This window comes from Drosophila rhopaloa, unplaced genomic scaffold, assembly GCF_018152115.1.
Source record: "Drosophila rhopaloa isolate 14029-0021.01 unplaced genomic scaffold, ASM1815211v1 contig_3, whole genome shotgun sequence".
Taxonomy (NCBI): Eukaryota; Metazoa; Arthropoda; class Insecta; order Diptera; family Drosophilidae; genus Drosophila; species Drosophila rhopaloa.
Genome location: NW_025335123.1, coordinates 6,649,763 through 6,664,245, shown reverse-complemented (window position 1 = coordinate 6,664,245; position 14,483 = coordinate 6,649,763). Strand labels below are relative to the sequence as shown.

The 14,483-nt window shown below is 41.8% G+C and overlaps 2 protein-coding genes across 6 annotated transcripts; one reads left to right on the top strand and one right to left on the bottom strand.

Annotated features, from left to right (window-relative positions):
- Positions 1 to 71: 71 nt before the first annotated feature.
- On the top strand, positions 72 to 10,155 carry LOC108044236 (acid phosphatase type 7). 4 transcript variants are annotated; one of them, XM_017123166.2, is made up of 5 exons: positions 76 to 453; positions 5,642 to 5,805; positions 6,234 to 6,577; positions 8,829 to 9,390; positions 9,906 to 10,155. In XM_017123166.2, the coding sequence occupies exons 1-5, from the start codon at positions 330 to 332 to the stop codon at positions 10,044 to 10,046; spliced, it is 1,335 nt and encodes a 444-aa protein (XP_016978655.1). In that variant the 5' UTR covers positions 76 to 329; the 3' UTR covers positions 10,047 to 10,155. The 4 variants fall into 4 exon arrangements, with proteins under 4 accessions (XP_016978653.1, XP_016978655.1, XP_016978652.1 ...); XM_017123164.2 differs by lacking the exons at positions 8,829 to 9,390; positions 9,906 to 10,155 and adding an exon at positions 7,024 to 7,945 and having other exon boundaries at positions 72 to 453; XM_017123163.2 differs by lacking the exons at positions 5,642 to 5,805; positions 6,234 to 6,577; positions 8,829 to 9,390; positions 9,906 to 10,155 and adding exons at positions 2,489 to 2,682; positions 3,453 to 3,799; positions 3,867 to 5,371 and having other exon boundaries at positions 77 to 453.
- LOC108044237 (keratin-associated protein 6-2) lies at positions 10,081 to 12,280 on the bottom strand. 2 transcript variants are annotated; one of them, XM_017123167.2, is made up of 3 exons: positions 12,180 to 12,280; positions 10,616 to 10,985; positions 10,081 to 10,549 (listed from the first exon to the last, which is right to left on the bottom strand). In XM_017123167.2, the coding sequence occupies exons 1-3, from the start codon at positions 12,189 to 12,191 to the stop codon at positions 10,191 to 10,193; spliced, it is 741 nt and encodes a 246-aa protein (XP_016978656.1). In that variant the 5' UTR covers positions 12,192 to 12,280; the 3' UTR covers positions 10,081 to 10,190. The 2 variants fall into 2 exon arrangements, with proteins under 2 accessions (XP_016978656.1, XP_016978657.1); XM_017123168.2 differs by having other exon boundaries at positions 10,622 to 10,985; positions 12,180 to 12,270.
- Between the last annotated feature and the right edge of the window lie 2,203 nt (positions 12,281 to 14,483).

Here is a 14,483-nt window from a genome sequence, read left to right as displayed (position 1 = left end):
AATTGCGCGCGCAGCCTATCGCTCCGTATCGATAGTTGCGGCAATCCAACAATCGATACTTTCTCTGTTGGCAGTTTGCCGGCCAAGGTCACACTAATTGCGGATTGTTGTGCTGCGCTCTATAAAGTACTTGAAATTTCTATATTTTTGCTCATTTTTTGTTGTTCCCACAAGAGAGTTTGTCGTTTCCCAGCTTTCCAACTCAATTCCACACCGCTTTCCGAAGCGAAGAGCCCGTCTTTTGCAACGACGCAGTTGTGATTTGGCAATGTTATTGCTGACAGCAGATTTGTGACCTTTCGAAGAACAATAACAATAAACAACAAAAAATGCAGCGCCTGCACGTTGCTCTGCACCTGGGGATTCTGCTCATCCTGGGATTCTCACAGGTGTCCACTGAGGAGGTCAACATCGTCCACTACCAGCCGGAGCAAGTGCATCTGGCCTTTGGAGGTGAGTGCTTAGATTTCGGCATTATGTAAATCACCTGTACAGTTGCATTTGTGTGTTCTACACCGAAAAAACGGTAGTGGGACCAATATACATATGTACATATATATTTGGTTTGTTAATAATTTTGTATAATTTAATAATGCTGAATCATTAGTTCCACATTTGTTCAGATAATATGGGCACCAGAGTTTCAAATCGCATTGCTGACTTATGCATTTTGTTTATTTTTGAGCTTATTAAATCCTAATTGACACTTCAATTTTAAACTTAAATATTTAAGAATATGGAATATGTCTTTTTTACCTTTAATTGCCTACCTTACATATTTCAAATTTCTATCAGTGTAACCGACGATGCAGTGCGCAATTAGCGGGGCTTTTATCGGATGATATCAGTATTTCCCCTCAATCCACCCAGATTAACAGCCACCATTACTCAACCTTTATGTCGGCTCAACCCTTCTGATTATAGATATTGCATATATCATTTATAATCCAAATGTCCTTGTTATAATTTTCGTTGGGGAGGCTTTTAATTTATTTAAAGACTACATTATAATTTAAACTTGTCCGTATACCAAGATGTGTTAACTCAACAGGTTTCTGTACGGTGGTATATTACAAAATGGATTTAAAATGTAAATAATGTGAAGCAATATTGTATATTTAATATACTGATTAATTTCGTGATATCAGTTGGTCAATTATTTCAATATCTTTAAAAGAAAAAGAGCGGCAAAAATAAAAAAAAATCTAGAAGTCTAAGTACAAAATTCCATTGCTTTCAAAACAAATGCATTATCAGTATTAAAAGTTGCCAACATTTCCTGCTGTTCTCCCTTTTCCATGTATTCAAATATTTGTAACAATAGCCAATATTTGTTTCTCAGAACAGATAATTCTGTTTCTTGATAATGGCCCTGAATCACCCGTTAAGGAACTAGACATTGCTTACATTAACCCGGTGTTAATATATAAATTTTTTGAATTTATAATCGATTCAAGAAAGTATAATTTAACAATTTTGAGATCAAAAGTTTCGGGCAAGTCTTGATTTATGGCAATTAATCTGTGATTTTACAACTGATCATGAATTCAATAATGAATTGATAAACAGAAAATAAGATCAACAACGTTATCGTTGTTTTTTTTTTGTTATTTTACAAAAGTGAAGTTTTAATGAGCAAATTAAAAAAGTAAGTGACATCGTGAATATGTTTGAATTAAGCCTAAACTTGATCGCTATGTGATGAGATTGGCATAAAAAAAATAAAATTAAGTTAAATCATAATTAGGTGACTCCCCCAAATCTGGTGCAGTTGTTTTATACGATAAGGTGGTCATTGAAAACGTACATATAAGCCCTGTATGCATTCGGATGAACAAGCAAATCGAAATCCAGAACCAAGTGATAGACTTTGGCTCCCTGTGGGGGCCCATTACCGATAAGGGCGAAGATCGTCATCCGACCATGTGTGCTTTGTGTTCTAGTTTTCCTGGGGAAGCGATAAGAAACAAAAACAAAAGAGCTTCGCAGCAAAACAAAAATAGAGTATTAAACAATAACATTTGGTCTTGAATGATTTCTCGGCCTTGCTCCTCTTACGAAAGCCAATCCAATTTGTCACAACTAATGTTTATATATATTAACATATTTAAGTAATTAAAAGAATTTTTTTTTAGTTTTTGCTCGTACGAAAAAAAACTTAAGTTAAATGAGATTTAACAAAGAATTAAATAATATAAATTTAAAAAAATTGCAAATCCAACAAAACTTTCTGTGCAACAAGCCCATTAAAAATCGATTTAATTATATTTTTTATTGGAACTCTTAAACTGACTTAGCATATTGAAAGTTGATCGGAGAAATCAATCAATATTTATGCCAAATTTACTGGAACTTCTAAGCGGGAACAAAACTGTTTGTTTGTTTTGATTTTATTTAATCCGCACCAACTTTGGCCCAAAGAAATTGCTCAAGTTTGTTTTTCTTTTCCGCTCCCCCGTTCCCCGCTATCCGCTTTGATCTGGACCAGAACGCACCGATAGCGAGATAGTCGTCACTTGGTCCACGCGCAGCCTGCCGCCGGATCTGGAAGTGGGTGCGGCCAGCGTGGTGGAGTACGGTCGGCTGGTGGCCGGCCAGGCCAGGCTCACCCAATACGCCCGTGGCACGGCCACCAAGTTCGTGGACGGTGGTCGCAAGCAGGCCACGCAGTTCATCCACAGGGTATGCCAGAGAACTTAACCGAAATCAGTGGGTCGATTTTATTCTGGATTTCAATTAATATATCCGGTTAGAATATTTATGTTGATTATTAAACACCAGAGGCAGTTAGATATTTTAGATTTTTACTTACCAATTCCTTTATGTTAATCAAAAGGCTACATTCCGCAAATTACAACATTACTCTGGTAATTGAAATAGGTAATTCCTATGTTTCGTTACTTTATCATAAGTTGTATTTTCACTACACATCAAAAAGATCAGGCTCTTGTTAATCTAACGATTATCTAGCTTGTTATATTCCCAAAATTTTAGATTCTTGCTATGTAAGTTAAATAGTTTTTTTTTATTTTACCAAAGATTCGAGGCAATAAAAATCTTCGAAAGACTAAATAATTAAGTTTGCCAATTAAAGAGGTTTTAATAAAAAGATTAAAATGTGAACACCATTATAGACAATAAATAGAGATAGGGAGAGTGAAAATACATACTAAATAAGTCTGTCTGGCTGTTATAGTGTTTTTGTATATTGAATTGACTTGGAAATCTGGTGCCTAATCTGCCTAATCAACACTCAAATGGTTATCGTTCATTGAACTTTAAGTGGATTGGCATAAATAAAATAGGACCTTACATTAGTTTTGCAAATACGTTCAGCCTTTTATTGCGAAGTAAGCAATATAAGCTTATAAAATTGAACATCCAAGAATCGACCCACCCCGAAATTGGTGAATAGAGATTAGAAAGAGGAACTGAACGTTTACTCCGATTAGGTGACGCTTAGCAATCTGGAGCCGAACGCCACGTATGCCTACCATTGCGGCAGTGCCTTTGGCTGGTCGGCGATCTTCCAGTTTCGCACGGTACCGTCCGCATCCGTCGACTGGTCGCCATCGCTGGCGATCTACGGGGATATGGGCAACGAGAACGCCCAGTCCCTGGCCCGATTGCAGGAGGAGACGCAGCGCGGCATGTACGATGCCATCATCCATGTGGGCGATTTCGCCTACGACATGAACTCGAATAACGCGCGTGTGGGGGATGAGTTTATGCGGCAGATCGAAACGGTGGCCGCCTACCTGCCATACATGGTGGTGCCCGGCAATCATGAGGAAAAGTTGTGAGTAGACAGTGGCCGTCGGAGTAGAGTAGTTCCCAGGAGAAGGCTCTAATCGTTCGTGTTGCAGCAACTTCTCAAACTATCGCGCCCGCTTCAGCATGCCGGGTGGCACGGACAACCTGTTCTACAGCTTCGACCTGGGACCCGTTCACTTTGTGGCCATCAGCACGGAGGTCTACTACTTTCTCAACTATGGCCTGAAGCCGCTGGTCTTTCAGTTCGACTGGCTGCGCGAAGACCTGGCCAAGGCCAATCTGCCAGAGAATCGGGAGAAGCGGCCATGGATTATCATCTACGGCCACCGGCCCATGTATTGCAGCAACGAGAACGACAACGACTGCACCCACTCGGAGACCCTCACCCGGGTGGGCTGGCCCTTCGTCCACATGTTCGGATTGGAACCGCTGCTCTACGAGTTCGGCGTGGACGTGGCCATCTGGGCGCACGAGCACTCCTACGAGCGACTCTGGCCCATTTACGATTACGAGGTGCGCAATGGGACGCTGAAGGATTCGCCGTACGAGGATCCCCGTGCGCCTGTGCACATCGTCACGGGATCCGCCGGCTGCAAGGAGGGAAGAGAGCCGTTTAAGGGCAAGATACCCGAGTGGAGCGCGTTTCATAGCCAGGATTACGGCTATACGCGGCTCAAGGCACACAATCGCACCCACCTACACTTCGAGCAGGTGTCGGACGACCAGAACGGCGCCATTATCGATGACTTTTGGTTGGTGAAATCCAAGCACGGCAGCTACCAGAATTAAAGAAGATCCGACCCGAACAAATCCAAGCTAAAGGAGTCTCCAGGCATTTCACGCATCAATAGAAACTGGCAGTATTAGTAGCGCACATTCGCCTCGACCTGATTCGCTCACAAACTATAGCAATTAAGCGTGGCACATTCCTTATCCAAAAATCAGCCCAAAACAAACAAACTACAGTTTTTACTTAGCCAATTTTACAATCTCAGCATTTACACATTATAATGCGCCTTTAAGTGCATTTAACTTGAAGCTGCATACTAAGCAAATTCGAAGTACCCTGAATTTATGCTTAGTTTCTTATATGTTTTGTATGCAACTTCAAGATTAACAACTGGTACTCGGCTTCAAACATTCTTGTGTTTAGATTTATTGTCAGTATCACATCGACGGTTGCAAAACAACGTGGTATCCAAAATCAGAAAATATAATATCCGGTTTTACTGACACATTACTATTTTAACTATTTGTCCACCAATAGCTTAAATGCGTACGTATTTTTTCACTGACTAATCCATTTTATAATGACTATGTCTTAGTCTAAGACTTATTTTAAAATTGTTTCTTTTAAATAATTTATGTTTGGTAAAACATAAATATTGGCTTAAGATATGTATTCCTTGGAATATTTTCATTGCACAATATTATGAAAATTTCGTTTTTCTACCCCAAATTATAACATTCCCTAAAATTACGCCTTACATCCGTAAAATCCGAGTACCGGGGGTATTTATAGTCCAGGCACTCCGACTATATACTAATTGTTGTTTAAATACTAAGTATCTTCACAATAAATGGCGCGAACTATCAATTATTATTATTAATGGGTAAATACATGACGGAGTTTAGTTTAGTTAGTTTAGTTTTCGGGGAGTAGAATAGAAAGCACTGACGCTTTCAATTCCAAAGAAAAAATATATGTAAAATTTTCCTATCAGTTACAAAAATGTAATATATTACTGATGGTATTTATTTGTTGGTTTTGAGTTGTTGGTTCATTGGCTCAGTTTGCCGGTTTTGTTGGCAAAGAATGGTTGTATCCAAAGTGCTTAACCCCAAGTTAATCAGTGTGCTCCTGCAGAAACCGTGCTCGACATTGTCGTCACCTGGAACACGCGCGACAACACCAACGAATCGATCTGTGAGTTCGGCATCGATGGACTGCAGCAAAGGGCGAAGGCGGCGCAGATGCCCACGAAATTCGTGGACGGCGGAGCCAAGAAGGCCACCCAGTACATCCATCGTGTGAGTAACTCGCGCACCAAGAGCCCCTATTGAAACCATCTAGCCTCAAGTGTTTTAATCTGACATCTCTGTTACGATCCTCATTATTGTTAAACTGACTACTTTCTTTTACAAATTTGTATTGGGATGCTCTATTTCCCATAACTTTGACTAGTAGCGGATTTTAATTGAAAAAAAAACATGTTTTAATTATTAATTGTTTGTATTAGAAGTATTTTAAAAGGCATTTACTTATCAAGCATTGAAAACATAACATTTTTTTAATATGTTCAAATTACCCACATTATCCTCCAATGAGGCATTAGTCTTGAATGCTAAATTAAATAGTTAGAATATGTGAAAAAGGCTGCGATGAAGAGTGATGAAGGCTCTTTCCTTGGAACACTATCGACACATCCAACATCAACCCCGAACTTATCCGATCGCAGGTGACGCTGGCCCACCTGAAGCCCAATACCACCTACCTCTACCACTGCGGCAGTGACTTGGGTTGGTCCGCCACCTATTGGTTCCGGACGCGCTTCGACCACGGCGACTGGTCGCCCTCGTTGGCCATCTACGGGGACATGGGTGTGGTCAATGCCGCATCCCTTCCTGCGCTGCAGCGGGAAACGCAGCGCGGCCAGTACGACGCCATCATCCACGTGGGAGACTTCGCCTACGACATGGACTCGGAGAACGGAGAGGTGGGCGACGAGTTCATGCGCCAGGTGGAGACCATAGCCGCCTACGTTCCTTATATGGTGTGCGTGGGCAACCACGAGGAGAAGTAGTAAGTGGCCGACCAAAAGCCAAGGATAACGTCTAAACATTGGGGGCCATTTCGTCATTTTCTTTTTTCTGGGACAATATTCCAGGAATTCGTCAATTATTAATTTTAATTTTTTTTGCAAATCTTTCTTTTTTTGCATTCTTAAAGCATAGTTTTCCTTTTTCGTGACTTTCTTATTATTGAACAGGAGTTTTTGGAGAAGAAAACAAATTAGCAGCTTTTAGAGTTAAACCTATCATCATATTTTAATTTAAAATTAGCCAGAAACAAAATATCTGAATAACATTAGCCATTAAAAACACTTTTTTGTAAAAATGTGTATCAGACAGGTTTTCATTAATATTTTTTATTGTAAATATGATTTCTTTAACTAATGGACGAATTTCTGCGAATATGTATGGTGACCAGCTACTCTAATACTAGGATTTTCCCATTTGATCCCACAGCAACTTCTCGCATTACATCAATCGCTTCAGCATGCCGGGTGGATCAGAAAACATGTTCTATAGCTTTGACCTGGGTCCAGTGCATTTCATCGGTTTCAGTACGGAGGTCTACTATTTCACGCAGTTCGGGATCAAGCAGATAGTGATGCAGTATGAATGGCTGGAGCGGGATTTGATCGAGGCTAACAAACCAGAGAACCGGAAGCAGCGCCCGTGGATCATCACCTATGGACATCGACCCATGTACTGCAGCAATGACAACGGAGACGACTGCGCCAACCACGAAACCATTGTGCGGAAGGGACTGCCCATGCTGGACTTCTTCGGACTGGAGCCGCTCTTCTATCAGTACGGCGTGGATGTGGAGTTGTGGGCCCACGAGCACTGCTACGAGCGCATGTGGCCCATGTACAACTATACTGTGCTTAACGGATCGCTGGCCGAGCCTTATGTGAATCCCGGTGCCCCGATCCACATTATTTCGGGGGCTGCCGGCAACCACGAGGGCAGAGAGCCGTTCTTCAAGCGCATGCCTCCGTGGAGCGCCTTTCACAGCCAGGACTTTGGGTACCTCCGACTCAAGGCCCACAACCGCACGCATCTGTATTTCGAGCAGGTGTCCGATGACAAAAAGGGCGAGGTCATAGACCGCTTCTGGGTGATCAAGGACAAGCATGGACCATACGACCCCATTTCCACCTCTGATCTCAACTGAAAACTTTGTGATAATGTAGTATTCGAAATCAGTCACAATAACGTATGGCGGCTGTCTCTTTTCCAGTAAGCGGACCAAGAAACCACCGTTATGTGTACTTAACGGCCTATATATCTTTTAAAAATAAATATGACTATATATCCTTACCAAATGTAATCGTAATTTACACAAATCAAATAAACCACCTATGAGTGAGAATGATTGCTATAATGTTGCATTTTATATTTCAAAAGTATTGCGACAAACATTTCACTACTTTAGGGCAAATGGATTGGGCTAGGGAGTACAGTAGATAATCTCATGTTTGGTTTGAAAGTAACCTTGTTGGCTTGGATTTATTACACTTAAATATAGTTGTTATTTTGCTTTCATAATTCTCAATAATTTGGAAACCTTTCAGACTGTAATTTGAATCCTTAAGTTTTTGGAATACATTTTGACACATCCCACAAAAGCTAAGGATATAATAAAACCTTAGTGCATTGCAAAATATAACCTCAGATTGTGAATTTCATTACAGACAACCTCTGTGATATTATGGTGACCTGGTCGACGCGTGGCTCCCCCAACGCTTCGGTGGTGAACTTTGCCCGGAACTATCTCACCGACAAGCTGACCACGGTGAACGGCACCTGGAAGCGATTCGTGGACGGCGGAAAGAAGGCTCGCACCCAGTTTATACACAATGTAGAGCTCAAGGATCTGGAGCCGGACACGCGGTACGAGTACAGCTGCGGCAGTCCGCTGGGCTGGTCGTCGGTGTTCAGTTTCAAAACGCCACCGGCGGGCGAGAAGTGGTCACCGTCTTTGGCCATCTTTGGGGACATGGGCAACGAGAATGCCCAGTCGCTGGGCCGGCTTCAGCAAGACACGGAACGAGGGATGTACGATGCCATCATCCATGTGGGAGACTTCGCCTACGACATGGACACTTCGAACGCGGCCGTGGGCGATGCCTTTATGCGCCAAATTGAGTCAGTGGCTGCCTATGTGCCGTACATGGTCTGTCCGGGCAATCACGAGGAGAAGTAGTGAGTAGTGGATCTTCAAGATGGCTCTTCTCATTACTTACTTACGTTTTTTCCCACAGCAACTTCTCCAACTATCGCGCCCGCTTCAACATGCCCGGCGAGACGGACAGCCTGTGGTACAGCTTTAACCTGGGGCCCGTGCACTTCGTCTCCATCTCCACGGAGGTCTACTACTTCCTCAGCTATGGCTTCAAGCTGCTGACCAAGCAGTTTGAGTGGCTGGAGCGTGACCTGGCCGAGGCAAATCTGCCCGAGAACCGTGCCAAGCGCCCGTGGATCATCACCTACGGCCATCGACCGATGTACTGCAGCGACGACAAGGAGTACGATTGCAACGCCGAGTTGGAGACGTACATCCGCCAGGGTCTGCCCATGCTCAAGTGGTTCGGCCTGGAGGATCTTTTCTTCAAGCATGGCGTCGATGTGGAGATCTTCGCGCATGAGCATTTCTACACACGCCTCTGGCCAATTTACAACTACAAGGTGTACAATGGCAGTGCCGAGGCTCCATACACAAATCCCAAGGCACCTATCCAAATCATTACCGGCTCTGCCGGCTGCAAGGAGGAGCGGGAGCCCTTCTCACACGCTCTGCCGGCTTGGAACGCCTTCCACAGCAACGTAAGTCAATCTACTGTCACAAGGATAATGGATAATGGGATGGCAAGGTGCATTGGCCATTACATTAAAAACCAGGCACAGAAGTAAAGTGCGATTTTTTCCTAGATACACAGATAAAGCATGTGTTTTTAAAGAATTCCCTTCTAATTAAAGATCTAATCACAATAAGTGAACTAAAAATACTAAAAAAATAATTTAATTTGTAAAAAAGTTATTATTTGAAAGTATCCAGTTTCGAATTATTCGTTTACATCTCAATGGTACTCCTAAAACAAAGCATAAGTGAAATTAGTAATTTTCTTTACAAATACCTAAGCAATCGTCTATCTCTATGTAATAGAGATATTGTTTCGACTTTGACTAAACAACGTATTCCATCAAATTGTGTATATGTCGTTATATTTTACTTCAACTTTTATATAGAGTATAAATCTAAGATTTAGATTTTTAGACGTGCAATATTTAATTCCCTTCCTAATAGTAAGACGATAATAATGAGACTCTAACCTTTGCAGGACTACGGGTACACCCGCCTGAAGGCCCACAACGGCACCCATCTGCACTTTGAGCAGGTGTCCGATGACCAAGACGGCGCCATCGTAGACTCCTTCTGGGTGATCAAGGACAGCCATGGCTCCTACCCGCCCCCTCAGTGATATTAAATCCGTTCTACTTAAATGCGACTTGTGTTTTTTATAGCATCTTTTAATAAAAATAAAGTTAGAAAAAAATATCGAAGAAAAAAAAATAAATTCCACTAGCTTAGATCTTGAACGTTGCGTTACGCTTGGCAGCTCCGTCTAGTAGACAGTGCCCGAGATGCCGGAGCCGTAGTTGTAGCCGGATCCGATGGGCGGCACTCCGCCCAAGGCGCCCAGTCCGCCGCCCACCACGCTGTTCCCGTAGTTGCTCGTGTAGTAGCTGGACGGGTATCCGCCGGCTCCGAACCGGGTGTTGTAGTACGGATAACCAGTGCCGGCTCCAGCGCCCAGCCTGCCGTTGTAGTAGGATAGCGCATAGGGATTGGAGTTGTAGGAACCGGCGTAGCCTCCCAGTCCCGATCCATAGCCACCCAGGGCAGAGCCATAGCCGCCCAGACCGGATCCGTAGCCACCAAGAGCGGATCCATAGCCACCATATCCGGCCACTGCAGCGCCATCTGAGGAGGAGGACAGTGGAGGTTAGTAGGCGTCCCCGGCTGGAAGTGTCTTCGTCCCGCGCTCACCCTCACCTAATCCACCCAGCGAACGCGAGCCATACGGATTGTAGTAGCTGTCCACTCCGACGCCAGCGCCACTGCCGTAGGCTCCTCCGTATCCCGCTCCCAGGCCGGAGCCATAGCCTCCGTAGCCTGCGCCATATCCCCCGCCGTAGCCTCCGTATCCGCCGTATCCTGCTCCGTAGCCACCATATCCACCAACATACCGCTTCTCCTGTTTCTTATCCTGCAGCGGCGCATAGCTGCTGGCGGCGCCTACCTGATCCTCCACTGCCACCGCTGCGGGAGCCGATGCCGAAGCAACCTGCTCCAGGTCAGCCTCCGCCGCGTCCTGGGCCCAAGCACTCAGCACTAGGCTGGTCGCTATCAGGATGAACTACACGATCACACCAAAGGGGATTATTATTACTATGGGGAATGCCTTTTTCTTAGAGTATAACTATTCGTAACAGAAAATTAATATTTATTTTTAAAAAGTGGAAAGGTCGCAAAAAAACAAAATAATTTACAGAACTTTATATAAATAATTATACCCCTACAATTTATTAAAAAAAAATAGGAATTTGTTACACTTTTAAACGAATTCAATATATCATTTAAAATTAGACAGTTTATAGTGAAATAAAGTGACTATATTTTTAGTAATATTCAATTTAACTTTTTTCAAAAGAACTATTTTTGATGATCCATATTTTTTTATTTTTATGATTAATTTTTAGCTCTGGCCTTGCTAGTTCACTTATAACAAAGGAAAGACAAATTTAAACCAAGAACTTAAAGCTTTTAATGCACATCCTTACTCTATTATTCAACACTTGATTATTTAAAAAAAAAATTGTTAATAAATTTAAAAAAAAACAAGAGAGAACGCTATAGTCGGGTGCCCCGACTATCAGATACCCGTTACTCAGGTAAAGGGAGAGCGAGGGAGATGGAGATAGAAACTTTGATCACGCATAACTTTTTAACGAATGGTCCGATTTGAAAAATTTCTTCTACATTTCGATAGGTATTGATAAACACAATAAAACTGCATTTTTACTTTTCCGAAATATTTAAATTTTTAAAATCGTATATAAGCGATTGTGGGCGTTAAAGGGGGCGTGGCACCTTTTTGAAACAAACTTGCGCTGCGTAGGAACTCCTAGAATCTGCATGCAAAATGCCAATCTTCTAGCTTTTATAGTTTCCGAGATCTCAGCGTTCATACGGACAGACAGACAGACAGACGGACAGACAGACGGACAGACGGACAGACGGACAGACGGACAGACGGACAGACGGACATGGCTATATCGACTCGGCTAGTGACCCTGATCAAGAATATATATACTTTATAGGGTCGGAAACGCTTCCTTCTAGCTGTTACATACTTTTGCACGAATACAATATACCCTTTTACTCTACGAGTAACGGGTATAATTAGAACCACACTTGATTATTTAAAAGAGCTTAGAAGTTGTTTAAAATAGTTTTGTTTCAAAATGTTAAGCACTGTATCAAACTGATTTTTCCAATATTTTCTATCAACATAAATAGTCTAAGGGAAGTAATCCAAGCTCCTCCTTACAAAGCACTTCATGTTGTGGTGGCCTGTTTGTGGTGTACACTGCTTGCTGGTGGCTTACTGCTCCTCTAAGACTCTGTTGCGCACGCGCAGCTCGACACTTGTCTAATGATCCCACTGCCGGCCCAGCACTCGCTTTTATACCCATCGATCTCAATCCCAGCCAGAGAGCGACCAGCGAAGTTGGAGCCCAGTGCCTCAGACTTGTGCTGCATCGATCTCATCTCATCTTTCAGCTTTGTCTTGTCTTGTCATTAATGACGCATGCCACGAGCCACTGGTCAAATTATATGGTTAAGGGTCTTGGCTTAATCATACAGCTTTTAACTTTTCAGAGTGGTAAATATTCTAATATAATATTCGGCCTGGAAGACTTAAAACGTTTTAAAATTAATTATTCAACAGAATTAAAAAGTTTATAAACCCGAGGAAAAAAGGCATTATTGTTCAGCATTGTATTAAACTTCAAGTGCATCGATTTATGTCGGAATATCAACCTATATTGATATCAAAATTATAACCATTCAGATATTATCGTAATTATTCATATGATTTATATTCAAAGTACTTGAAATATATATCCACCATATACATTTATTTAATACATAAATAAATCCATATAAAAAGACCTTTCTGTGGATTACCGATCAGTTTTTTAACGTATTTTATACGTTAAGTAAGATTTGTATGACTTTGTGCTCAGTAAATTAGGATAACAAGTGTTTTTTTTTAGTATAACATAAATTTATTTAAAAGTTGATCAACCAACTTTAGCCATTAAGTTGATACGATGGGTATAATGAGAAACAGATAAGATGAATACATTACAGGGACTAATAAGTAATATATAAAAATAAAACATTAATACATGGAGTTTTATAAATTCTGGATCCTCCTTCTAAACACTCCCGCTATATTGATCTATATATTAGGCTATAAGGGCGTGTGGCCGATCATACATCATTATAAATATTCCCACGATCTGCGGTTCAATTATACCGCACAGCAGAGTAGTAACAATAACAATGATGACAAATGCTAATTGAATCATTAACTTGACCCTGGAACTGGTAATTGGCCAACATTAAACACAAAATAGCAAGCCCCACAACACTAAACACGAAAAACACCGATCATCCAAGTCCAGTTGAACGATTTAGTTAGATAAATATTGAGGCTAGTACGTGACTCATTTCGAGAGTCTCAACGCAGTTCAGACAGGGTTGGGTTTTCACTTTCCAGGCATTATTTTGGCCAACTGAAATTTCGGTTGAGGCAGCAGAAGCACAAACATCAAAGAGAAACCCAAACGGATCTAAATGTTTGATTTTTGGCAACAAAGGTGGCAATTGTCAATTGCTGGTGGTGTCCACTTAGAGAGTTTTGGCCAAGAGCTTTGCACTCCATCTAAGCCTAAGTATCCCCATTCCACTCTCCACAGGTGACACATTTCCAAAATCTAACGGCCCGACGTGATACTTTTAGATGGGTTGAATGACTGCTAGGATAAGCTTGCCAAAAGATTAAGAAAACTAGCAGTATTAAAAGAATAATTTAGGACTACAACACGTTTATAACTTTTCAATATTTATTATACCTTGTAATCGTGAAGTACAATACCTTAATGTTTAAACCAAAAAACTAGAAAACTAAAGTTCATATATATATATTTTAGATAGAAATGGGATCTAGTAAGTCCCATCAAATCAAATAAGTGTACAAAAATCATTAAATCAGCTACTTAATCGAAGCATAAAATGGATTTCCCCAGCAAAGAAGCCAAAATCGACCACCTAGTTACAGATGCAGACATATGTGCCAATAGTATGGCGATACTCATCCATAGATATGTATCCACAGATATGTCAAATAGTTGTCGATGCTATAGCCTTTGCTGTTGTTGTTGTTGTGGTTGTCAGTGGTCGGTTGTCGGTGTCATGACGCCCCCATATGAGTGGGACCACATTGTTCGACCCGCCGGGCATGTGAAAAGTGTTAACTGACTGGAAGCTCTGAGGCAACGACTGCGATGACTTGACTTGGCCATGGGTGTACTCCGACGATGGCCTGGGAGTTTTTTACCCCACTGAGACAATGATTCTTTAATGCCGAGGCCTAAAAGCCTATTACACGGGCAGCCCGTGAATCTCTCGGTAAGTGGTAGCCTCCAAAGCAAAATCCCCATTTCTTGGGCACCGCACATACGTTGCGTATGTAAATACCACAATCAATCGAGAAAAAGGAGTTGCAAATCGCATAGAAAAAATATTTTCAAAACATTTAGAGATTTAACTAGCTCTTATAAAG